General features: G+C 41.3%; 1 protein-coding gene across 2 annotated transcripts in view; it reads right to left on the minus strand.

The window, feature by feature from the left end:
• Positions 1-17772, minus strand: part of fam3c (FAM3 metabolism regulating signaling molecule C) — a 37751-nt gene extending 19979 nt beyond the window's left edge. Inside the window, exons 1-2 of one of the 2 annotated variants that reach the window (XM_020516427.2) lie at positions 17619-17772; positions 1770-1825 (exon numbers count right to left, since the gene is read on the minus strand). In XM_020516427.2, coding sequence (XP_020372016.1) covers positions 1770-1782 — 13 coding nt within the window. In that variant the 5' untranslated portion in view covers positions 1783-1825; positions 17619-17772. The remainder of the gene's footprint in view (positions 1-1769; positions 1826-17618) is intronic. The other variant, XM_020516421.2, reaches the window with a different exon arrangement.
• Between the last annotated feature and the right edge of the window lie 9650 nt (positions 17773-27422).

The raw sequence follows: 27422 nt of genomic DNA on the forward strand, positions 1-27422 counted from the left end.
ATGTATCTAGACAGATACATGAATGGGCAAGGAGCAGAGGGATACAGGTCCTTGGAAAAGGGTCTAGGCCCGAAACGTCAGCCTTTCTGCTCCTACGATGCTGCTTGGCCTGCTGTGTTCATCCAGCTCTGCACCTTGTTGTCTTGTAAAATTGAGACTGTTTTCATTCAATGGAATGAGATGGAATAAATAGACCATTTGAGCATTTATGAAGACTTTCAAATGAAATTTGAGACATTTAGGACAAGGAAGAGAATTTTTTTCTCTTTTTTAAATACTTATGAGGCTCTACCAGGGTGAATAATAAAAGCAATCAAGTCAACTTTTAACAACAGATTAGATGGTTGGTGGTTAAAGGAAACAGAAATAAAGGGACATAGAACAGGTAGACAAATGCTTGTGCAGAAAATAAACAATGCCATAGACACTGTTCCCATGCTGTAATATGTAATGAATAGTCAAAAATAGAACAAAGGTCACAGGATATGTGATCAAACTAATTTACAACACAGTTGCAAAATACCCCTGTTTCTTGTCCCCGGCAGATAAGTAATATGGAGTCAGCGCAGCAAAGACTCCCAAGAATGATTCTTGCTATTAAAAGATCCAAGCTCTAAGGTAAGACAGAAAGGACTTAGGCTTATTAGGCTAGCAAATAGCCTTGTTTCCATTTGTGCATGGGATGTGGGTATCATCAGCTAGACCATCATTTAATGCCCATTCCTGATTGCCCTGGAAACACTAATGGATTGCCCCTATAGTGCATGATTTTGAAAGTAAATAAAGAGTAAGAAATTAAACTTTAACAATGCTTCATCTCAGAAAGAGGATCATAATTCCCTTCCTAAAATGCCTGCTTCCCACCTCTCTCAGGCTCAACATAGGAATTACAGAGGAACATACAGGTGCTCAAGGACTTCACACGTGCCAAGAACTATTATAGATTTAAATTCAAAAGCAAATATGTTCCAATTTTGAAATAGCTTAATTATTTCAGTCAACCAAAAAGCTCATCCCTGGAGTGGATTAATTACATACTGTAATTGTATCATTGTGAAAATAGGATGGGATCAGACCAATAAAGCATACCCTAAAAGCTGGCTCATTCTCAAGAGTGCAAATTTACAATAATCTACGCCCAAAATTAGGACAAAGTTATCACAAAATAATGGTGATTGCTATAGTCACCCATCAGGTGCCCATCTTTTCTTCCAAGGCTGTTGCTGGGACAGTACGGTGTAATTCCTCCTTATACAGGTCAGTCATTCATGTGGGAATCTTGATAACTTTGCAATTGTAATAGTAATAACTTTAGCAGCTTGGTATATGCAATGAACTTGCGTCAAGTTCGTTATTCAATGTAATTTTGAAAACAAATTTTCAAACTTCCATCCTGATTAATATTCATGTTTGAAGGCAAGGATACCTGCACTGGGATCTAGAACACTCATAACTTTGGAATCTTTAGATAAGTCTCCCCAAAAGCATTACAACACAGATTATTTTTACACCACTCTAAATGCTGTGTCTTTTACACATTTAAAGCACACGCATAATTTGTTTAAAACATTTTTCACAGAAGTCACCTGTATAACAACCATAATGCAGGCTCCCAACACAAAACAAATCTATGTACTAAATGGGTAATTCTATGGCATGCCAAACTCAATTTCAGACAGTCACCACACTGCTCAACATTACTGCAATGCAAACAAACACTGATGGGAAAATGATATTCAATGTAGCAAATTCTTGATTTTATTTCTTACCTGATAACCTCATTGCTCCAACTTGAGTTTTATGATCTGATCTTCAGCTGAAATGCCTATAAAACAAAAAAAGTTGATTGCAAAAGTAGAAAATACTTTTCAACAAAAAATAAATCAGAATATTGGCAGTTCAAAATATGATTCCAATAGAACTACTCCAAACTGTACTTGTTAGCAATTACACATTACAAGGTACATCTCCTAAATAGAAACTTTAAACCAAAGTTTAAAGAATCTGAAGTACAAAGCTCAACCAAGGCTGAGAAAAGTCAACGAGAAAGTAATGATTAAAGAACAAAAAAAAAAGTTTTCAAAACTATAATGGTAAGGTATTTCACAGGTGTAAGGTATGAAATGGTACTATGAATCTCATACATCAGGACTATGAGCAGGAATAGGCAATTCAGCCTCGCGAGTCTGGTCTGCAAGTTGATCATCATTGATGATCTCATGTCTGCCTCAACTACATTTTCCTGCCCAGTCTCCACAGCACTTGATTTTCTACAGTGATTAGCCAATCAGGATTTATTTGCCAACTGTTGAATTGCAAAAGATGAAAAGAACACACACCCAAAACGTGTGATTAGTTTCAGCAACCCTGGATCAGGTGGCTGTAAAAAACAAATCACAGTTCCCATGACTCATAGCTATCCATTTCTCCTTGAATTGTGCATTTTTGCAATTACTGTAGCTACTTTGGTATCATCTTTAAACAATGACTGACTTCACAAAACATCTTTTGTAAACTAATGACAAAGTAAAAATTTGACATAAACTTAATTGCTATACTTGGTGGCTACCTCAGCCTCATCTGGTTCTGCTAGTTGCTATTTAGTGACACAATATTGCATTCTCATTTGGCCTTGCACTTTGGCTTGCCACAAAGTAGGGCTGATTGATACTCAGTAGCATGCAACATTGCATCTTGTCTGGTACAGATAATGAAAAGCAAATTACGGCAGATATTGGCATCCGGAAATAAAAACATAAATGTCAGAGATACATAGCAGGTGAGGCAGTATGTGATCGCGAAACAGAGTTAACATTCAGACCGTCAGAAGCAAGAAGAAAGGTAATCAAACTGAAACATTAACTATGTTTCACTGTCCACAGACATTGTATGATTGGAATATTATCTGTTTCACTTGTTCCTTCATTATCTGTTTCACTTTATTAGGCACATTGCTGCTTTCTACTCTCCTATGGTTCCCTCCACATCTTAGCTATGTAGATGCAGTCACAAATTTGGTGAACGGACAATGCGGCAAGATTGTGGTGCAAATTCACAAACAGCGCAGCTCTTTAAAATACACCAAATGTGCTTCAGCTTTCCTTTTTCATTTGACTCTCATTTGCCAAGAATGCTGATAAGAGTGGACAACACATTATTCTTCAAATCTTGTTATGAACCTACATAGTCAATCGTCTCATCTGGCCACCAACCACTATAAAACTGGACTGGACACTATGCCTCAAACACTTGATTCATCCATGGGACAACAAATGTCTTTTTGGATACAAACTGTATGTCATATAAACTTCAGACACAAACATACATTATCTGCATATTAACATGCCTGACCTATTAGTAGGTGTAATGTGTTGAGGAAAAGTGAAGGAAAGTCAACGTTTCAGGTTGAAACTCCTTTGTCCTGACAAAGGATTTTGGCCCAAAACGTTGACTTTCCTGTTTCTCGGATGCTGTCTGACCTGCTGTGCTTTTCCAGCCTTGCACCTATAGACTCTAGCTCCTAGCATCTGCAATTCTTATTGTCTCCAGGTTGAGGAAAAGTGAAATTAGTTTAACTGATACATGGGCAGGAATATCAATGTATATGCATTACTAAGCAACACAAGAAAAATTAATCACTTACAATAGCAGTTGGGAAAAATTGTTCTCCTTTCAATTGAGAGTTTACAGGTGATTAAAGTTGAAGAGATGAACAGAACTGTTCAAAGCCATGAATGGATCCAACAAGGCTAAAATAATGAAAAACTGTTTTCAGTGGCAAAATGTCAGGACGGCCTAGATTTAAGGTAATTGGCAAAAACGTCAAAAGGAATATGAACCTTCTTTTTCAAATGGAGGAAAGCAAGTAGAATCAAGAAAGTGAATTGGCCATGCTAAATTGTCTGTTGTGTCCAAGGACGTGCAGGCTAGGTGGATTAGCCATGGGAAATGCGGGGTTACAGGGATAGGGGCTTGGTAAGGGTGGGATGCTCTTTAGGTGGTCAGCACAGATGGGCCAAATGGCCTCTTTCTGCACTGTAGAGATCCTACGATTCTAAATATGTCTGTGTGAAGCAGGATAAACAAGGGGACTAGTAGCAGGAGTAGTTGAAGTTGGAAACGCAACTAAGTGTAAAGTCCACAAGCTGTCAAGATGACTTTAAAACACAATACAAGTGCGTATTGATATAAAAGAGTCAACTTAGCTGGTTTAAGTTACTGTGGTCACACAGGATTGCATGTTACCATGATTGATGCATCAATATAGGATACAGTAACAATAACAATCTGTTAATCATATCTTTCTTGAGAAAATATTAAAGCTGCTAACACTAAACTCTCAAACCTATTATTCAGTCATTTGGAATGTTTATGAATCTCCCATTGGTGAATTGTGTTCACAAACTTCAATTATTTGGTAGCCTAACTGCGTCACGTTAATGACGGTAGCATAAGATGACTGGAATTTGATACCAAGTCAGCAGGCACAAAACAAATAAATACATGAGCAGTGGGTAAGGTTAAGGAATAGTCTTGACTGGGATGCCCTCTTCTCCACTAGTGGGGATGAGTCAATAAGTGTACAGCAAAGGGGTGTGGGGGAAACTACATTCAATATTGTCCTTCTAACCTCAAGAAAAGAACTAGTTCTTCAGAATCCTACCTTTGCATATCCCCTCGTTTGCAGGATTTTGTTTATATTAAGAAAATGTTGGAAATAAAAGGAAAAGTCCATAGAGTGGAACATAAACCAGGCTAATGCTGCAATTGTGACTGGCAAAGTTGTTCCAGCAGAGTGTCCACACTTGAAATATTAACCTGTTTTTCTATTTAATAACATTAAATTGACCCATGAACATCCAATAATATTGGTATTTCGTTCAGACCAGGTTTAGTACAGACGCGATATGACGAGGACAGCGAAAAGGCAGACTGCAGCAATTCTACAAACAATGGCCCAAGAAATCTTTATCCTGTTATCAAAACAGTTTTAAACTTTATTAGATTCAGAGGCCTGGATTTTTGTTGCATTCACTTTGGATATTCAGGACGTCAAAACACAGTACCGGTAGATAAGAACCGAATGTCAGAGGCTTCATCTTCTGACTCCCTGCTTATTGTCAATGGTAGGGGATTTAACTTCCCAAATAGAGACTGGGACTGTCATAGTGTTAAGGACTTAAGTGAGCACAAGAAAATTTTCTGATTCAGTATGTGGATGTACCTGCTAGAGAAGGAACAAAACGCGACCTACTCTTGGGAAGTAAGGCAGGACAGGTGACTGAGGTGTCAGTGAGGGTACACTTTGGGGCCAGTGAGTAATTCTGTTAGTCTCAAACTAGTGATGGAAAAGGGTAGACCGGATCTAAAAGTTAAAATTCTAAATTGGAGGAAGACCAATTTTGACAGTATTAGACAAGAACTTTCAAAAGTTAATTGGGGGCAGATATTCACAGGTAAACGAATGGCTGGAAAATGGGACACCTTCAAAAATGAGATAACGTGAATCCAGCGACAATATGTGCCTGTTAGGGTGAAGGGCAAGGCTGGTAGGTGTAGGGAAGGCTGAATGACTATAAAAATTGAGGTTTTCGCCAAGAAAAAGAAGGAACCATATGTCAGGTATAGATAGCAGGGATCAAGTGAATCCCGAGAACAGTATAAAGGCAGTAGAAGTATACTTATGAGGGAAATCAGGAGGGCAAAAAGGGGATATGAGATAGCTTTGACAAATAGGGTTAAGGAGAATCCAAAGGGATTCTACAAATACATTAAGGACAAAAAGGGTAACTAGGGAGACAACTGGGCCCCTTAAAGATTAACAAGGCTGCCTACGTGTGGAACCACAAGAGATGGGCGAGATACTAAACGAGTATTTTGCATCAGTGTTTACCGTGGAGAAGGATAAAAAAAGCTAGAGAGCTTGGGGAAATAAATAGCAACATCTTGAAAAATATCCATATTACAGAGGAGGCGGTGCTGGACGACTTAAAACACAAAGATGGATAAATTCCTGGGACCTGATCAGGTGTACCCTAGAAAGCTGTGAGAAGCTAGGGAAATGACTGCTGGAGCCCTTACTGAGATATTTGTATTATCGATAGCCACACGTAAAGTCCTGAAAGACAGCAGGTTGGTTAACATGGTGCCACTATTTAAGAAAGGTGGCTAGGAAAAACCAGGGAACTACAGACCAGTGAGCCTGACATCAGTGGTGGGCAAGTTGTGGGAGGGCATCCTGAGGGACATGACTTCCATGTATTTGGAAAGGCAAAGACTGATTAAGGGTAGTTAACATGGCTTTGCAGGTGGGAAATTGTGTCCCACTGACTTAATTAAGTTTTTTTGAAGTTGTAATGAAGAGGATTGACAAAGGCAGAGCGGTGGATGTGATCTATGTGGACGTCAGTAAGGCATTCAACAAGGTTCCACGGTACACTGGTTAGCAAGGTTAGATCACATGGAATACGGGTAGAATTAGCCACTTGGATATAGAACTTGCTCGAAGGTAGGAGATAGAGGGTGGTAGTGGAGGATTGCTTTTCAGACTGGAAGCCTGTGACCAGCGGTGTGCCACAAGGATTGGTGCTGGGTCCACTGCTTTTTGTTACTTATATAAATAATTTAGATGTGAGCATTAGGAGGCATGATTAGTAAGTTTGCAGATGACACCAAAATTGGAGGTGTAGTGGACAGCCAAGGTACCTCAGAGTACAACAGGACCTTGATCATATGGGCCAATGGGCCGAGGAGTGGCAGATGGAGTTTAATTGAGACAAATGTGAGGTGCTGCATTATGGAAAGGCAAATCAAGGCAGGGCTTATACACTTAATGCTAAGTTCCTGTGGAGTGTTGCTGAACAAACAGACATTGGAGTGCAGTTTCATAGTTCTTTGAAAGTACAGACGCAGGTAGACAGGATAGCGAAAGTGGCGTTTAGTATGCTTGCCCTAATTGGTCAGTTCATTGAGTATGGGAGTTGGGAGGTCATGTTGAGGCAATACAGGCATTGGATAGACCAGTTTTGGAATACTGCATTCAATTCTGGTCTCCCTGTTTTAGGGAGGATGTTGTGAAACTTGAAAGGGTTCAGAAAAGATTTACAAGGATGTTGCCAGGGTTGGAGGGTTTGAGCGACAGGGAGGGGATGAATAGGCTGGGGCTATTTCCCCCGAGCGTTCGAGGCCGTGGGATGACCTTGTAGAATCTTATAAAATCATGAGGTGCCTGGATAGGGTGAATGGCAAAGGTCTTTTCCCCAGGGTAGAGGAGTCCAAAACTAGAGGGCAAACGGTGAGAGGGGAAAGATACAAAAGGGACCTAAGGGGCAACTTTCTCACGCAGAGAGTGGTGCATGTACGGAATGAGCTGCCAGAGGAAGCAGTGGAGGCTGGTACAATTACAACATTTAAAGGCATCTGGATTGGTATATGAATAGAAAGGGTTGAGAAGGATATGGGCCTAATGCTGGTAAATGGGACTAGATTAGTTTAGGATATCTGGTCGGCATGGACGAGTTGGACCAAAGGGTCTGTTTCTATACTGTGCAGCTCTATTACTCTAAGAATACCCTATGAGTCATTTCATTCAAATCATTCAAGGGTTATGTAAAATCTAACGACAGGCAACTATGCCATTTCCCTACTCATTTACAAGAATGTAAGGTAAAATGCATAATGCCATAGTACATTGATCATATTCAGAGAACATTGGAAGGCTGTACAATACACTAATTAAATGATCAAAACAGAAACTATTCCAACTTCCAAGAATTACTTAATGGAATAGCAATAAAGGGAGAGGAAACAAAATTGGGTACATGATTGGAATAAACATCAAGGAGCCTGTTGATACTGAAATTTACTTTATAGCTTGACAGACAGCAGCTGTCTTCATGTATACCATTTCTCAACAAGCCCCTTCTGAATTCAACCACCATTCTGCACCTCTGACAATGCAGCATTTCCTCAAAACTTTACGGAGGTGTTCAGCTAGATTGTGTGCTGCAAACGTGCAATGGAGTCAAAAGTTAACAGCTGGATGGAATCAAGCTGGCTTTTTATAACTATACAGTTGTTATCACATAGCTATTTACATCACAGCGATGATTCTTAGAAATAAACAAAAAGATATCACCACGTAAATCTTAAAATTGAAACTTAGACTGTTTACAAATGCCACCTTCATTGTCTTAAGAGAAATCTGAGAGATATGAGAGATGAAGGAGATATCCACACACTGTTCTGCAGTGTGTTTCCTTATGTGAACAAATCTAGTTAAATCCTGTCATTCCCATTCCCAAAATGGAGGGAATCAGGTTCCACAGGTATACCTTTAATTGAAGTGGCTCAAATTCAGCCTCTGATGCACTTAGATCTGATTGTTAGATAGTAACATGAATCATCAACTGAGCGAGGATGGAACGTTTGTAAGATAGAGCATTCCATTACTGATAGAGTAGTGTATGCTGCACTGGTGCATTCTCAATTATTTTCTATGGGCAGAATGATGTGTAGTTGGCTTTCACATACAGAAACGGTTTATAAAGCTTGTCAATGGTCATAACATCGTATGGGATGAGGCTGGGTGGCAGGGTGGTCAAAAGGCTCTATAGTGCTACAAGTTTGACATTTCGTTGCTGTGAACCAAGAGCCAGCCATAATGACAGAAAAGGTTTTTTAAAAGCTCCAGTTGAAAGGTCGTCATTGAATATTTTCAAGGGAAGAGTAAAGAACTTTAAATTCACTAGTCCAGGTCCCAGTTAATGCATCAGTGAAAAATCTCAAAGAAAGTTGTTGAAGACCATCTACCTCATCCTTCCAGAAGAATCCATGCTTCAACATCTAACATTCTGTAATCTACAAGAAACCCAATTAGCCAGGATTAACTACATTGCAAAATAAAAACCGAAAGAGCTGCTGATGCTGTAAGTCAGGAACAAAAACAGAGGTTGCTGAAAAACCTCAACAGGTCTGGCAGCATCTCTGGGGAGAAAAAGATATCAGTGTTAACGTTTCGGGTCCAGTGATCCTTCCTCAGAACTGACTCCAGGGAGACTGTAACTCTGACACCCTCAGGTGGAGGCAAAATCTGCAACAACATTCGAGGAAGACTAAGGGAATACTCCTCAGTGTCATGATAGACACTCACTCAACTACCATTGAAACATGTGATCTGTGCATTACCAGACTGCTGCTTTCCTGGTCATCTGTGAACAAATTAGCTGCCATGTTTCCTAAAACAGTGGTTGTCGTTTCAAAATATGTAATTGGCTGCAAAGTGATATTATCAATGGGATAAAAAATGTTAATCTTTCTTTATACAAGGCACAATCAGACCTCTAAGTTGCGTACTAGAATGAATCTGACCAGCATGTGACTGAAAAGTACAAAGGGAAAGCAGTGCAGATAAGTCTCTCTGGACTGGAATGTTCAGAGCAGGAAACTGTAACATCAACTTTCCACTACCACCTTCACCAACATGTACCGTAGAATTTCAAAGCTAACTAATTTAGAATAGAAGTGGGAGAAAGGATAGGTCAGATGCAAGTATAGAACCACCAACCCTTACCCCAAATTCTGCACTCCCCACATACCAAGCCTCAATATTGGACCCAGCACTATTTCAGACTCAAACCAATATTCAAATAAACAGCAGCCTGAGTATTACAGGATGAGCGGTACAATTGGGGCAGCATGGTGGCTCAGCGGTTAGCACTGCTGCCTCATAGCGCCAGGAACCCGGGTTCGATTCCACCCTTGGGCAACTGTCTGTGTGGAGTTTGCACATTCTCCCCGTGTCTGCACGGGTTTCCGCCGGGTGCTCTGGTTTCCTCCCACAGTCCAAAAATGTGCAGGCTAGGTGGATTGGCCATGCTAAATTGCCCATAGTGTTCAGGGATGTGCAGATTAGGTGAGTTAGAACATAAGAACTAGAAGCAGGAGTAGGCCATCTGGCCCCCAGCCTGCCCCGCCATTTAATAAGATCATGGCTGATCTTTGAGACTCAGCTCCACTTACCCGCCCACTCACCATAACCCTTAATTCCTTTACTGTTCAAAAATTTATCTAGCCTTGCCTTAAAAACATTCAGTGAGGTAGCTTCAACCACTTCACTGGGCAGGAGTTATAGGGGGATGGGTCTGGGTGGGATGCTCCAAGAGTCAGTGTGGATTTGTTGGGCCAAAGGACCTGTTTCCACACTGTAGGGATTCTATGATTCTATGAATCTATGAAAATATCACTGCACGCCCTTCCTGAAATCCCAACCTAGTTCCTACCCCAACCACAGCCCTGTTCCTTCCCTCATCCCAGCCTCACTTTCTGGCAATAGGACACATCCTTTCCCCCAGTAGTTCTTATCCCCAAGCCCAGAGATCTGTTCCTTAGCTACTTCTTAATCCTGTACTTATACTTGCACTTTGATCCTGGGTGCTTCATCACATGGCAGAAATCAATCAGTTCAAGCAATTCTGGCAATTCAGTACCATTTGCAGTGACTGAATTCAGCCTCGAGATGGAACCTCATTAAATAAAAAGGTCCTGCAAAGGGGTTTTCTTTTCATAAGAAATATTGCATTGTATATTACATATCTTGTATTTACTGATGTATTTTATTCTCTAAGTTATTTCAGGGAGGAATTCATACTGCTGCACATGAATGATGTTATATTTCAAATTGATTTTTCTGTGCAAGAAAAATCTTAAGGAACCTACCTCTGGCCTTAACTTCAATTTTTCTAATTCACATAAAGTTATGATTTTCAGCTACACAACCATAAATATAAGGAGGACTTATTGTAGAGATAAACAATAAAGTCAGTTCTACTTTTCAGAGGTTCAAGATAAGCAAAATAGTGTGCAATTTCCTCTTCTGTGTATGACATCTTGTAAGATAACCAGACAAAGTCCAAATTGGTCAGGCAAGTCACAGCACTGTGTTGTTATGTGGATCCCATGGCAATTTCCAAAGCCTGCACTCATTCGTGACACGCTAAGCAGTTTGATTCAGCCAGCTGGTCATAAACTGGGTTTTTTTCAAAATTCCCCTTGCGGAGGTGTGATGCCTTTTCATGAATCCTTTGAATGAAGATCACAGTTTTCAAGGAAGGTCAAACCCTGGAAGTTTTACTATTGGAGCACTTAGCAGACTTTTACGACATAGACAACGAGAAAGTAGAACAGGAGTAGGCCATCAAGGCTCATCATCCTACTCCTGTTTTCACTTTCCCATATCCTTTGAACTCTTGAGCCCTAAGAACTAAAGCTAATTCCTTCTTGAAACCTGTTGGCGATAGGCTGACTTGGAGTCAGTCCAGACGTTGTGACATTTGCAAAATCGGCACTGCTCATGGTATTCACAGAAAGGTTTGCAAAATTTCAGTCAGAAATAATGGGTCCTGAAGGTCTACTTGAATTATTAGTTTTGGGTTGGATTTCATGCAATGAAATGGTAAGGTGATTAAAAATGAATGGGTTTATAATTAGAGCAACACGATATAAAAACTAGAACTTAAGAAGGCCTCAGCTACAGCAGTGAAAACATTTCTGACACCAGACTCTTTGCTAAGGGTACAGAGGAGACTTGCTGGGATGAGGCAGGTCAGTTATGAACAGAGTTTGGAAAAGCTAGTACCTTTCAGTGTCACCAACTTCTCAAAGTGAGAATGCTTGAGATGCAAGCAATGGTTGTTTGGAAGACACATTTGCAACTTTGGAACAGTGGCAAGTTGACAGCAGGACACTGGCTTCAAGTGACTAATATAAAGCATCCAGGTCAAGACAAGTGAAACCAACTACCACATGGACAATGTTAAACAGTAACATAAGAAGGCTACCACTACCTGAAGGATTTAGGAATCGGGGACAGGGGCATTTCAATTTTGCAGCATCTGCTTTACTTGCTAACAACCACTGCTGGCACTGAGACAACCAGATTGTTCAAACAAGGCTTATCCAACAGATAGCTTACAGGTAAAGTACAGACACTGAGATACTTCCTATTTTTTATTTCAAAAAAATTGACTTTATTCATAAAGAGAGTCAGTCAAGCAGTTTGGCTCTGGACAGTAGCATATGAAGAAAACAAACATTGGAATTTGAGTCTTTCCAGCAAACAAACCAAGACATCTGTTACTTGTGTAAGACTATATTTACCTATATATGAAGTATTGGGAAGGTCCTATAACTGGACACACCCCTTTTGTACTTTGACAGAAATACCTTAGACAATGATCTTTCCCCACTGCACTTGGCAGCAGCTGCCAAGCTTTACCGCATCCCTTCAGATGTAGTCTAAACCTTGGAAATGTGCCACTGTGAAACACTCAGTTGGGGTCAACACCTTGCTCCACAAGACCAACAAGTTTTGAGCAGACAACAGAGTGGCTCGGGACGAACGTTGACAAAAACCACTGAATCTTTCTCCAAATTTCCTTCACATAGGCACATTCCTGATGTCATCATTCAAAATACAGGCAGAGTCCAACTGGAAGCATTTGCAAGGTGCAATTGCTCCAGTCAAAGGCCATTTATCACCCACATTTACTGCTGACTAATGAACCAATCATCAAGTGCAGGAGAAAGTATTTGTGACTGGAGATCAGAGCAGCGTGAGCAATTTAACTTAGCCTAGGACCTGACCTGGCAGTATGGTGTGTCTGCAGCATGGCATTTGGGATGCTTTCAAGGAGACAATGGTTTGGCTCAGAGGCAAATGAAAGTCGGTCATGCCATCATGAGGGGTTGGGTGCTGTGTCGGTGGGCATTTAACTGGGAGCATGGGCAGATAATTAAATGGATTGGGCCAGAGCACACATTCATTCTTCTCTTCCTGAACTCCCAGCTCTGGAAAAGCTATCCGTAAATGCAAGCTCAATAGCATGAATGCTCGGGCTGAGTGGTACTCGCTTCTGCTTGCCATGGTCTTGTGCATACAGCCAAGGCCATCTTGGAGTTTCCCAACCGGAGATAAACGAAGCTTGGGGTTAGATAAACAACTTCTTATCACAGCTCCAGTTCTCACCACCTCCCCTTGTAATCAGCACTTGGTAGAGTCTTTTTCTCTCTCTAGCTCCACTTATTGACCACAAAAGATAAAGAGAAAGTTTTTAAAGCTCTCCCGCTATGATACTTTCAAATAGTTATTTTATTACTCAATTAAATGATCAAATTATTGCTTTAAACTTTTTTTCCTAAGATCCATGCCTACTGTTGTGGTAATATTTCTTTGTGAAATTTGGTCATCAGCCCACTAGAGCGAGAGAGAAATTGAAATGAGTGCCTCGCCAGCACCTCATACAATAAAGGTGAGAGAACACTGGTTTAAACTGAGAATTAGAACCGAAAACTTATCAGATCTGTAAATATCCACAAACATACCATGAAGATTTCTCTTAAAGACTAAGGAAGTGGTATTTTGTTCTTGCCAAAACCACTTGCCAAAGACAGATTTCCACTCTTAGTAGCAAAATAAGGGTATGCAGGTTAGTTTTGATCTTAAAGTAGGTTTTAATCTTTAATAGGTTGGCATAACATCTTGGGCCGAAGGGCCTGTACTATTCTAAGTTCTATATTCTATAATTTAAAAGGAGCTGAATTATGAAATTTAACTCTTTGACCTTTAAGGAGAAGCATGAAAACTTTACCAAATGAAAGATTATTTGAGCAGTATATAAGCTTTTAGTGTCAACACTGATAGGAAAAAGAGTTTTGCTTTTCCATTAAGTAGGCAAAGGATGGCCTCCAGAAGGAAGGCAGATGGGACTGCGATCAGAATGATGGAGTGTCAGCAGAGTAAAGAAGAACTGTAGACAATTTGTAGGGCAGTGTCAGACCAAACAATTATGACCATTTTACTTCTATTTCACAATAAGTCAATATTTTAAAAGCATTGATTACAATCTATTTGAAGTGTCAACCTTGCCCACAACAGTTAATATTTGCATGTAGAGCAAAATTGCATGTTAAAGACTGAACACAATAGCTTTGGTACAGCACTACTTGTCAGAAGTGCTGTATTTTACATGAGATGGTAAAGCACGCTGCATGTTTAACAAGATCCTGTGGCATTCTTCTAAAGGAACCAAGAAAGGTCACCCATGTTCCAAACAACATTTATCCTTCGACAAACAAAATAATCCTGGTCATTCATCAATGCTGTTTATGAACAATGTGCCCAAACTGGTTATCAAACCAACAAAGACTATACTTCAAAATATATAATTGACTGGAAATCACTGACATGAAAGAGCAAGCAAATTCTTTCACTTGTTTGTCCTATACTTGATAAAACCTTAAATTAATTTTCCAACTTACAGTGGATCAACACTCTAAGCCAGCAACATTGACAACATCTGACTGAATGAAACAAAAGCAACAATGCTAGAAACCGCTCAAAAAAAATTGACCACCTAAACAAAATCAACAATGTACAAATCAGAAATGAGGAATATGCCAATGTAAACTATCAGTCGGGAACCACTGTGCCAGCTGAGAAACCTGGAGACAGTAAGGACTACAGATGCTGGAAGCTAGAGTCAATAAATGTGGAGCTGGAAAAGCACAGCAGGTCAGATGGCATCCAAGGTGCAGGAAAGTCAACATTTTGGTCCAAAACCTTTTGTCAGGAAGGGGAGCCCAGAAATAAATGGCTGGGGGGTGGTGGCAGCATGGTTGGTGCATGCAGAGTACAGATGATCCGCAAAGCCCGCGTTTGGTCTCCCCGATATGCAGGAGATCACATCGGGAGCAACGGATACAGTAGAGGAGGTTAGATGAAGTGCTGGATTTCGATTTGGAATGATTGCTTGGGGCCTCCGACAGAGGTGAGAGGGGAGGTGCAGGGGCAGGTGTAACACCTCCTGTATCACCAGCTTCAAAATCTCTTCACCCCCATCCTGTCCATTTTCCTACTCACCTGTCCGTTCTACCCTTCCCAATGACCAACCACAATAACCCCCGACCTGCATCCACCTATCTCCATCTCATCTACCCTCACCCAAGCCCCCCTCCCCAACCCCCGGTTATTTATTTCTGGGCTTCCCTCCCTCTCCCCAGTCCTTATGAAGGATTTCAGCCTGAAACGTTGACTTTCCTGCTCCTTGGATGCTGTCTGACCTGCTGCGCTTTTCCAGCTCCACATTTACTGACAGCTGAGAAATGTTGATTAAAGGTGAGCATGTAGCAAATTTTGGCAGCAGAATAACAGGAATCTTAGAATCAGCATATTCTGAACTGATTTACCAATAACTAATTCCTTCCACCTAATTTTACATCATAAAATAGCCCATTGTCTCCCTGCTCCAGTTCCGCTGCTCTCGAACATCACACGGTCTTCCTCAGCCACAGGAACTCTTGGTCCAACACTGACTAAATTTTGAAATTCTCATGGTGTTCAAATCCCTCCACAGGCCTAACCTGTAACCACCTCTAGGCCTATCAGAAATCTGCATTCTTCCAATCTCGGTGTCTCGCGCATTGCTGATTTCCTTTACTTCTCCACTAACAGCCATTCTTTCATCTTTTAGGCAGCATAAACTCTGAAATTATCTCCTTAAAGCTCACCATTCTACTATAATCTCTTAAAAACTCTGTCTGATCAAGCTTTTAAAATCACCGTCCTTGGGTAGCTCAGGACTGAGATATATTGTATTTGGTAAGCACCCTGCACCATTTTAAGATGTTAAAGGCTATGAAAATGAAAGATGTCATGTTGTAAATATTTTTGAGTAGTTTTCCTTCACATTGTGTGCATTCTAAAATATCAGATCCTCTTATTTCGTGAAGTACATTCCCATTCTTGGTACCACTATCCAAGCCCTACAATGCCCCTGTCCCATTCACCACCAACAGCTTTCCTCTTCCCTTACCCACTTTCCTACCTGGCTCCAATTCCCCCCCCCAAAATCCTCTAAACTGGTTCAATCTGGTGAAAGATACTCTACCACCTATGTAAAACACTAATAACTGATTAATAACTTATTGCCCAAGTACCACAGAGTGCAACACACACAATAACAGGCCTATTAAAATTTGAAAGGAGGGGCAAAAAACACCGTTACAAGATCAGAACTGAGAAAGCACTATTTATCTAATTCTCCACAATGAAACATGCAGAAATAGCTGCCTTATGTGTTTTTATTGCACGGTTTCACATACTAAGATTAGCAAACATAGTACCAATTACATGTAGGAAGCTGCTAAGACTAGGCCATTGCACTTGGATCAAAGTTATATAGTTTCTGTGGACTTGCACTCTTAGCAACTTCCCAACTCCAGCTATGTGTCATTGGGCAATGCAGGGTCAAACACCTCATGTAGAGAGTGTGGGGACTCTATGCACATAGACAGGCTGCATATTAACACTGGTGTTTGGGAATCATGAGTTTGGTGGGCAGTCAGCTGCTGAGGGAAAACGTGACGTGGAAGTTCAGTCAAGCAGACAGAAGAGCTCAGAGTAGAACAGATGGAAGACATCCAGGCAATGCAATAGTCAGCTGAAGCGAGGTCAGAGGGCAGCAAGACAGGTGCAGAGTAGGTGGGGAATTTACTCAAGGATGAGTGAATCATCCTGGCTGAGTTTCCAAATTACTAAAAGAAACAAATGCAATGATAAAATAATACAAGAGAATAATGTAACTGCCTTGTACTGTTTAAAATATTAGGAAGAATTCAGGTTAAACTGAAGAGAACAACAACGTTCACCAAGATATGAAATGAATATGCAAGCTGCACTATGCAGGTTTTATTATACAACTAGATTTCTATATTTCTGCTGCCAGTGTATCTTGCCTCATCTTGACCATTTCTTTCCCAAATCTCTTGTAGTTTACATGTTAATTATGTTCAGCTTAATTTATTGCACTTAACAATTCTAAAATTAACAATTTGAATGGAATTTGACAGCAGAGGAGAACTATGCAGCCTGCATACCAGTCTATACAATTACAAAAGAACAGTGAAGTAACGATCTGGAAGAAAGACAAGGAGCAAATAAATACAAAAGCTGGCATTGAAACAAAGAAGCTGTTTAGGCATAGTCAGGACAAAGTGGATGAAAGTCATAGACAGAAGTGGGGAGCAGCACAGAGCAACTGGTCAAAGGAAAATGGGCACAGTTGGAAGATTACATCTGCTTCTGAAAGGAAATAATTAAGTAGCAAAGATTTTGAGGTTCCAAAATTACATTGCAGTGACTGAGAGAAGGCAGACCCATGAGTAGGGAGCAAGCCTAAGCAATAAAAAAATGTTCAAACAAATAATTTTAGGCATAACAAACAGATTTGCTAGAATATAACTGAGTATGCTGACAATTTGTCACAAGCAGTGTGCACAACACACATCTCCTTTCCAGATAGGGCATAAACCCAGCTGTGGGTCAAATTTAAGAGCAGGGATCACCGCCAACACGAAGACAGTTAGTTGGGGTAAGGAGTACAGCAACAGGCACGGTGTTGGGGTAAAAGGTGGAAAATACAGGGAGGCTTAGGAATGATACAGTCAGGAGTTGGGATAAAATATGGAGAGGGAGGAGGGAGGAAGAAGGAAGCATACTCCCCTTTAGCCATTCGGACTCCCTGTGACGACTAGACAAAGTTCCATGATCGAAAGACACTCACTTACTGTCAATATCTCCCTCTCTCCGGTCCTGTCCAACTCCGATCGCTCCTTCCGCTGAGATCCAACTGGCGACCGAGCTCTTAACGGAAACAAACGCCAGCGGGAAAGTCTGCCCTCCGCCGGCACCGCCACCTGCAGGTCACAGGCAGAATCGATCCGCCCTCCGCCTCCACCGCCACCTGCAGGTTACAGGCGAAACACTGACATGATTAAAATATTAAATAGTGGATATCTGCACTACCAATAAGAAATCTTGGAAACACTCAGCAGGGATGACGGTATCTGGGGAGAAGGAAATTGCACTGACTTTTCGACTCGACAATTCTTCCGAATTGAAAAAAAAATGAGATGCAACTGATTTTATGCTGCTGAAGGGGAGGGGAAGGGCAGGGGAGATTAAGTAGCAAAGATGTTTTAGAAGAACAGGCAGAGGTGGTGACGGTTATACAAAAATCAAAGCACTTTTCCAGAGTATTTTTTAATTTATTCACACGACAAGGGCATCACTGGCTAGGCAGCATTTATTGCCCATACATAATTGGGTAGGTGGGCAGTTAAGAGTCAACCACATTGCTGTGGAGTCACATGTAGGCCAGAGCAGGTAATGACAGCAGTTTCCTTCCCTAAAGGACATTAGTGAACCAGATGAATTTTTCCAACAACCAATAATGGATTCACAGTCATCATTAGATTCTTAATTGCAAATAGTTATTGAATTCAAATTCCACCATCTGCTATGGCAAGATTCAAACCCAGGTCCCCAGAATGTGTCTCTGGATTGACAGTCCAGAAATAGTACCACTAGGCCATCACCTCCCCACCGTGAACGATAAATAAACAGGTCTTCCCAAAAGTTCCTGGTCTGAAATTGTGGAAGTTAATGTTGAGTTCAGAGGGCTGTCTAGTTGGAAAATTCCCACTGCAGCAACTCACCAAACTTGCTTCAAAAACAGTTTACAAACCTACAATCTTGACCACTCCCAGTCAACACACCATCCTTATTTGGAACTATATCACCATTTTCTTGATTGTTGCTGGGACAAAATCCTGGAATTCCCTTCCAAAAAGTTTTGTGAGTGTCCCTAACTAAAGGACTGCAGAATGTAAGAGGCTCATCTTCACCTGCTCCAGGGAAATGAAGAGTGGCCTAGGTAGCAATGTCTACATGGCATAAATTTCAAAAACAATCCAAGTCTTGGAACCACTAAAAAACTATTGTAGCTAATCAACTGAAAACCTCAAAACTGAACCAGATGTTTATTACAACTTAAATAGAAACAGAGACATTAATCCAGATCTGTGAGTTATTTCTCAAGGTGATGTTGTCAGAAACATTTAAGAGACACATTCTTTGACTGCATCTTAGCATGTGACCTGGAAGTATAATGGTTTCAGACTTGAACTTATGTTGAATCATGACATGTCAATGAAAACATGCTACTCTGATGTGACCTATTAACTTATAACTAGTCCAGGCTTGATATCGTAGAATCCCTGCCGTGTGGAAACAGGCCATTTGGCCCAACAAGTCCACACCACCCCTCTGAAGAGCATCCCACTCAGACCCATTCACCTAATTTCCCATGTCTAACCCACCTAACCTAAACATCCCTGGGCACTCTGAGCAATTTAGCACGGCCAACCCACCTACCCTGCACGTCTTTGGACTGTGTGAGGAAACCAGAGCACCTGGAGGAAACCCACACAGACATGGGGAGAATGTACAAACTCCACACAGACAGTCACCCAAGGCTGGAATTGAACCCAGGACTCTGGCGCTGTGAGGCAGCAGTGCTAACCACTGAGCCACCGTGCCACCCTCAGGGTTGGCCTTTAGCACTTGTTGGATTCTTCATGAAGATCATAGCTGAACCTTTATGATAATTAAACTTATCTGTCCCGTCTCCATGTTCCTTTATTCAATTACTGTTCAGAAATCTATTGATTTCAATCTTGAGTATGCTCATCAACAGAGTATGTACCAGCTGTATAAACATGCAATCTCACAACTTAGAGGGAACATCACTATACATGAAGTCTCACCAACATAGAATAAACAGTTAAATAAACCTTTATTCTGAGAATAGCGACTGAGGCAGAGGCTTTAGATCACATGGATTTAGCTCTTGAGTTTGCAGGGTTCCGAAGAATTGTCTTGCCATTAACCTTTGTATACAGTTATGTTTATTAAAGCTCTTGAATGTTCACTATCTGAGCACAGACCTGATCTTACTATCACCAAAGTTTGAAGTAATTGCAGTAAGACATGCTCAATACATCCAGCAACAAAGGGCACATACCATTTGCCTTCCTCATTGCTTGATGTACTTGTGTGTTAATTTTATATGATTCTTGCCCAAAGAGGGGAGCAATTAGACCTTTCATTTACAAAGTGCACTTAGTATCATAAAACATGCCAAAACGCTTCAGCAGAATGATTCAAAACATTTGATACTGAGCCACGTAAGGACATATTAGGGATAAATAATGACATGTGGTAGGATATAAGGAGAGTTTTGAAGGGGAGCGGAGATTTGGAGAGGTTTAAGGAGGGAATTCCAGAGTTTAGCATCTTGACAACTCACATGATCCTGCAAGACAGAGGCTGTTGGTGCTGCCTCAGAAAGCCAGCGATCCTGGACTCTGAAAAAAGGCCACCGGCCAGAAATGTGAGCTCAGTCTTCACACCTGGCCCAGGAGCCTCACACATGGACAACCTCCAGGTCCTGTTGCCACATTAGGGTCACTCATGCAATGCTGTCTCGAAATGCCATTGCACAAATTGGGGATGATGCTGAGCTTGGCACTGATGGGTACACAGGAGATGAAACTTGCCAGCTTCTGCATATGCAGGTCATTCAGGCAGCCTTGTTGTGAGTTGCACGAGCCAAAAAAATGGCCAAACAGCCAAATGGAAGGTTAACTACATGATTCAGTGTTGGATCCCCCAGCATCTAAAACCTTTCAACAGGAAGAGCAAATTTTAACTTCTGCTCCCTTTGATTCCAGCAACTATGCACTAATAAAAGCAAAATACTACAGATGCTGGAAATCTGAAACAAACACAGAAAATACTGGAGAAACTCAGAGGTTTGGCAGCCACTGTGGACGGAGAAACAGAGTTAACGTTTCAAGCCCAGTGACGTTTCTTCAGAACTGAAAACTGAAAAGTTTTCTTCAGACTAGAAACATCAATCTGTTTCTCTCTCTATAGATGCTGCCAGACCCACAGAAGGAACATATTGATTTGCATCAGTTGCATTTCTAACCAAAAGAGTTTATTTCTGTTCACTTTTGTTTTATAGCCCAACAAATGAGAAGAGAGTAGAGCCTGATATATCTCTTCTTCAGAACTGTGCACTAACATGATCCAGACTGTTTCCATTTGGCTTGAAAATTGGCCTGTCACTCTCCCAATGGGTGGCTTGGCTTCAGCTTCCACTCAAAGAGATGTATGGGCCATTAATTGGATTCCTGGTTCCCTGTCCTCAACCCTTCCCTTCAAAATTGGGATGCATTCTAAATGTAGTGGCATCCAGAATCATCCTTTGGGAATGAGATTTTCAAATTCCACTTGCAACCCCTTCCTCACTTGTCTCCACTGGCAGCTGAACATCATGGCCTCAACCTTGAGTGTTTCTTTTTCCATGGATTTTGGTAGAATCACCAAAGTATTGCCATAATTTTTGCTTTGATTCCAGATTTCCAGCATCTTGCGGTTAATTTACATTTTCCACAAGTCTTCTATCCCTACTTGTGCAATGAAATAGAATTTATTGTCAATCAGGGTAAGTCAACCTCCAGTTCAGATTTGTCATGAGAAGCATGATTAATAAAATGCATTGCACTTACTTACCTAGTGCCTAATCTACCCTTAATCAGTGAGCTCATAATGGAAACCCCTTCCCGAACCTAGCAACATAGGCCAATTATATATTAGATAGACAAGATAATTCAACTGCTGACAGCATTGAAAGTGGAATAGTTACCCAGTATGGATGGGATGCATTCTTGGTTGCTGAGTAAAATAAGAGAAGAAATGATGAAAGATTCTGTCTACAACCTTCCAATCCTCTTTAAATATGGGCGTGACACCAGGGGACAATCAAATGTTGCCTTCATGTTCAAAAGAAGGGAAGAGGGATAGTGACAATCAGCCTGATATCAGTAGTGAGGAATTTTATATGTGTATTATAAGACACAAAATAAATTGCTACTTGGAAATGTATAGATTAACATATGAAAGACAGCAAGGATTTGTTAAATGTAAATTGAATTTGACTGACTTGGGTTCTTTGGTGAAATAAAAGAGAAGGTTGATGAGAGTGGTGCAGTTAATGTTGTGTGTTTGAATTTTCAAAAGGGATTTGATAAAATACCACATAACAGACTTTGTGGGGATAAACTGGCCACTAAAATCCACTATAAACCCACTGACTGCCGCAGCTACGTGCACTATACATCCTTGCACCTCACTTCCTGTAAACACTCCATTCCATCCTTTCACTTCCTCCGTGTCCATCGCATATGTTTGGATGAGGCCACCTTCGACAAAGGAGCATCTGAAATGTCCACCTTCTTCCTCCACCAAGGATACCCTAGCACGTTATTGACAGAGCTCTCAACCATATCCGACCCATCTTCCGCACTCCTGCCCCCACCACCGTCTCTTCCTTCCCACAATGCAGATAGGGTTCCCTTTGCCCTTACCTACCATCCCACCAGCATCCACATCCAGAAGATCATCGGCCACCATTCCCACCAGCTCCAGCAAGATGCCACCACCAGACACATACTGCCCTCCCTTCCCTTGTCTGCCTTCCGCGGGGACCGTTCCCTCCGGGACATCCTGGTCCACTCTTCCTTCAGTCCCAACACACCCCCACAGCCTCACAGCACCTTCCCTTGCAATTGTCAAAGGTGTAACACCTGCCCATTTACCTCCTTCCTCCTCAGTAACCAAGGGCCCAAACATACCTTCCAGGTGAAGCAACACTTCACCTGCACTTCCCAGAATCTAGTCTACTGCATTTCCTGCTCACAATGTGGTCTCCTGTACATTGGGGGAGAAAAGGGTAGACTGGGTGACTGCTTCACAGAACACCTACGTTCTGCCCGTAAAAAGGATCCAGAGCTTCCAGTTGCCTGCCACTTTAATACACCACCCTACTCCCTGGCCAACATTTCTGTGTCTGCCTTGCCGCAGTGCTCCAGCGAAGCTAAGTGCAAGCTGGAAGAACAACACCTCATTTTCCACTTGGGGACCCTGCAGTCCTCCGGACTCAATATCAAGTGCAATCATTTTAGGGCCTGAAGTCTCCCATGTCCCAGTCCCCTTCCCCACACACTAGGCCTTGTTATCACATAGTCTGCCATTACACACGACCTATTGTTAGCCACTAACAGTCTCCATTAACAACTGTTCACTCTTCCAGCCAGATCATCATCTACTGCTTTGTCTGTCCAACTGTTCCCCTCGCTCTGCGACCTGCAGATGTTGAGTCCAGCTTCTGATGACCATAGCAAGCATAGTTTTAGGATTTAAGTGAATCAAAGCAAAGAGTTTTTACTATGATTCCAACAAAGTAAATGCCCTGGAATTAAGAAAGGAATAGAAAGATATGATGACTAGATTCAACAAAATAGGATTGGTGGAAGCCTATGTGGAGTATGAATATTGGCATAAACTTCGAAAGGCAACGTTCTAAGATTGAATGTTTGTCCAGTTCAAATACCTAGTTCATTTGCTTAAGGTGCAAGTTACAAAAATGAGATCCACTTTATTGTGAGTGAACAGCAACAGGATTTATTGAACATAACATATGCAGAGAATAGTAAAGACAATATCCTTGTGGACCCCAGGCTCCAGCTCCACCAGATCTAACCTCACTCTGGTGCCCAGATCCCTCTGCACTGATGCACTTGGTATCAGCTTCCCATTTAAACAATAATTTGCCACAGCCAAAATGGACACCTTTGCACTTATCCACATTAAATTCCATCTGCCAGATTCTGGCCCATTCTCCTAGCCTATCAATATCCATTTGTAAACTCTTTCTCTCCTCATCACTGCCTGCTTTCCCACCTATTTTAGTATAACCTGTGGATTTTGCTATGTTACACTCTGTCCCTGCTTTTGCAGATCCCTAATATAGATTGTAAATAGTTGAGGTCCTAGAACCAAACCCTGTGGCACCCCGCTAGTTACAGTTCGCCATCCAGAGACGGACCCATTTATCCTGACCCTCTGCTTTCTGTCAGTCAGCCAACCCTCTATCCAAGCCAATATTCTACCCTTAACCTCCTGGGATGTAACCTTCTGGATCAGTCTTTTATGTGGCATAATGTCAAATGCCTTCTGGAAATCTAGATATACCACATCCAACAGATCCCCAATATCCACCTTGCCGGTTAAATCCTCAAAGAACTCCAGCAAGTTTATCAGCACGACTTGCCCTTTGTGCAGCCGTGCTGACACTGGTGAATTGAGCTTTGTTTTTCCAAGTCTTCAGTTATCTCCTCCTTTACAATTGACTCTTGCAATGCCCCCTCTACAGATGTCAAAATAACTGGTCTATAGTTTCATATTTTTTGCCTATCTCCCTTTTTGAATAAGGGTGTCACATTAGCATGGCTCCAAATCCACAGGTACCTTTCTAGAACTCAGGGAATTTTGGAATATCATAACTAATGCACTCGTCAACTCTGCTGCAACCTCCTTTAATACCTAGGGTGTAGGCCATCAGGCCCTGGGGACTTATCTGCCTTTAATCCCATCTGTTCACTCAATAACTTCTCCCTAATTATTGTAATTTCACCAACTTCCTGTGTAGAAACTGCAGTTTTTGGGAAGAAATTATTATCTTCCACTGTGAAAATAGAGACAAAATATTCGTTTAGTGCCTCTGCCATTTCGGAGTTTCCCAATATTGCCTTGTCATTTTCGTCCTCTGAAGGGCCAACATTTACTTTCATTATTTTCTTCCTTTTTACATACTTAAAGAAGCTTTTGGTACCAGTGCTTATGTTTTCTACTAGTTTCCTTTTGTAGTTGATCTTTGCTCTTATGATTTTGTTTTTAGTAACCCTTTGCTGATGATTAAATTTCTCCCAATCCTCCAGAGTGCCACTAACTTTTGCAGTATGATATGCTTCAGTTTTTGCCTTTATGCTATCCTTGACTTCCTTGTTAAGCCATGGATGATTTTTCACCTTTTTACAATTCCTCTTCCTCTCAGGAACTGAGAGGTATTCAGTATCTCCCTAAGCATTTACCACTGTTCTTCAATTGTCCTGCCCTTTAATATTTTTGCCTAGTCCACTTGGGTCAACTCCTTCCTCAGGCCTGTATAATTATCTTTGCCCAACGCTAAAACTCTTGTATGTTAATCTGTCTTCTCTCTTTCAATCGGAATTTGGAACTCTTGCGTGTTGTGGACACTCCTTCCAAAAGGATGTTTAACTACAAGACCATTTATCAATCCTTCCTTATTACGTAATACCAACTTTCAAGTAGCCAGTTGTCTGGTTGGCTCTATTATATATTGTTGCAAGAAACAATCCCTCATACATTATGAATCATTCCTTCAGGCTGCCTTTGCTGAGTTGATTAATGCAATCAATATGCATGTTTAAAATCACCCATAATTACAATTGTGCCCTTCTCGCAAACCCTCATTATTTCCTGGTTTATATTATGCCCTACTTCGTAAGTACTGTTCGGGGGCCTGTAAATTACTCCTAGAAAGGAGTTTCTTCGCTTTCTTTTTATTTCCAACCAGACTGATTCAACGTTTTGATTCTCGTGCCAATATCACTTCTTAATACAGTCTTGATGTCATCCTTAACCAATGAAGCAACACCATCTGCTGCTCCTTCTTGTCTATCCATTCGGAATACTGAGTACCCTTGGATATTTAACTCCCAGTCCTGATCCTCCTGTAACCAGGTTTCAGTCATCCCTGCCAAGTTGTACCCATTTGTCTCTGTTTGTGCTGTCAGCTCATCAACTTTATTCCAAATACTGCATGCAATTAGGTACAAGGTTTTTAAATAAATTCCACAGATTTGTCTTTCTCTTGCAATATTTTCTTCGGCACTACACTTTCCACACTCTCCATCCTTATTCATCACTGATAACACTGAGCCTCATCTCTATCATCTACTCCAACTTTCAATTCACACTTTGATCTTTTATGATTCATCCCCTCACCATGGTAGTTAGACTGACCCTGCCTGTTTATCCTATTAACCTCTACCTTCTGCTCACATTCTGACCTACTGCTTTGGTTCCCACTCCCCTGCCTTATTAGTTTAAATCCACCTTTGTTACAGTAGTAAACCTCCCCGCCAGAATGCTGATGCCCTTCAGTTAAGATGCAATCCGTCCTTTTTGTAAAGATCCCACTTGTCTTGGAAGAGGTGCCGATGATCCAAAAATCTGAAACCCTCCTCTCTGCACCAGCTCTTCAGCCATGTGTTAAACTATCTTCCTGTTCCTTGCCTTGCTACCATATGGCATGGGAAATAATCCTGAGATTACAACACTGGAGGTCCTGCATTTCAATTTAAGGCCTAGCTCCCTGAACTCTCCTTGCAGGACCTCGGCACTCTTCCTTCCTATGTCATCGGTACCAATGTGTACCCTGGCCTCTGACTGTTGTATGTCCCCTTCACTGCATATTCAGGGACATCCTTGACCCTGGCGTCAGGGAGGCAACACACCATCCTGTAGTCTCGTTTGCGGCCACAGAAACACCTCTCTGCACCTCTAACTATTGAGTTCTGAACTATCACTGTTTGCCTACACTTTGACCTGTCCTGCTGAACAACAGAGCAAGTTGTGGTGCCACTGTTCTGGCTACAGCTGCTCCCCCAAACAGTGTTTAAAATGGTATAAAAACCGAAAGAACTGTGGATGCTGGAAAGCAGAAACAAAAACGAAAGTTGCTGGAAAAGCTCAGCAGGTCTAGCGGCATCTGTAAACAGAAATCAGAGTTAATGTTTTGGGTCTGGTTCAGGTGAATGGTCAAGTTTAATGGGTTCACAGAAAGTGATGTTTCTATCAATACAGACAAGATTAACCCATCTCTGTCTCCACAGTCAACCTCAAAACTCCCTTATGCAGCATTGGACTGCAAAATGTTGCTCATATTTCCAACAGATGGCTTGAAGAAATAAATTCTCCCAGCAATGCTCATTTTGACAACCACAGGCAATACAGTTCTTGCCCTGCCTTGAGGTTACACGTAATTGCAGCAATTAGCATATTTTTGTCATAGCCTCTTTGATGAAGGAAATGCTCTCAAACAATGGTTGTCACTGAGCTGATGTAAGATAATTGCTCTTTAAAGATAATCAGCAAATATGATCCCTTTCTCCTCTCTTTTTCCTCCCTCTTCCAGCAGCTTATCCTTCTCTGTACGACCTCTCTTCATTCTTTCCATCATGCTCAATTGCAGTTCCAATGAAAGATCACAGAGTCAAAATGTTAACTTTGCTTCTGACTCTAGTGTCAGGTAATCTAAATAAAAGTATGAAGCAGGATTTGAGTCTTTCTAGTTGAACTCATTTTATTTTTAATGCTTTCACAGGATGTGAGTGCCAGTACTTCCTGTGACCTGCCTACGACTGAGCCGACTAGTTTGTTATTTCACTAGGCAGTTGAGAGGCAACTAAATTGCTGTTCTTGCCAGGTCTGGCCACCATGTAGCTCAAAGACCAAAGCAGATTTTTTCCCCATAAAAGAATATTTGTAAAACAGTTGAGTTTTTACAACAATCAGTTGTGGCATCCTTAAAATT

This window comes from Rhincodon typus, chromosome 18 (assembly GCF_021869965.1).
Source record: "Rhincodon typus isolate 14 chromosome 18, sRhiTyp1.1, whole genome shotgun sequence".
NCBI lineage: Eukaryota > Metazoa > Chordata > Chondrichthyes > Orectolobiformes > Rhincodontidae > Rhincodon > Rhincodon typus.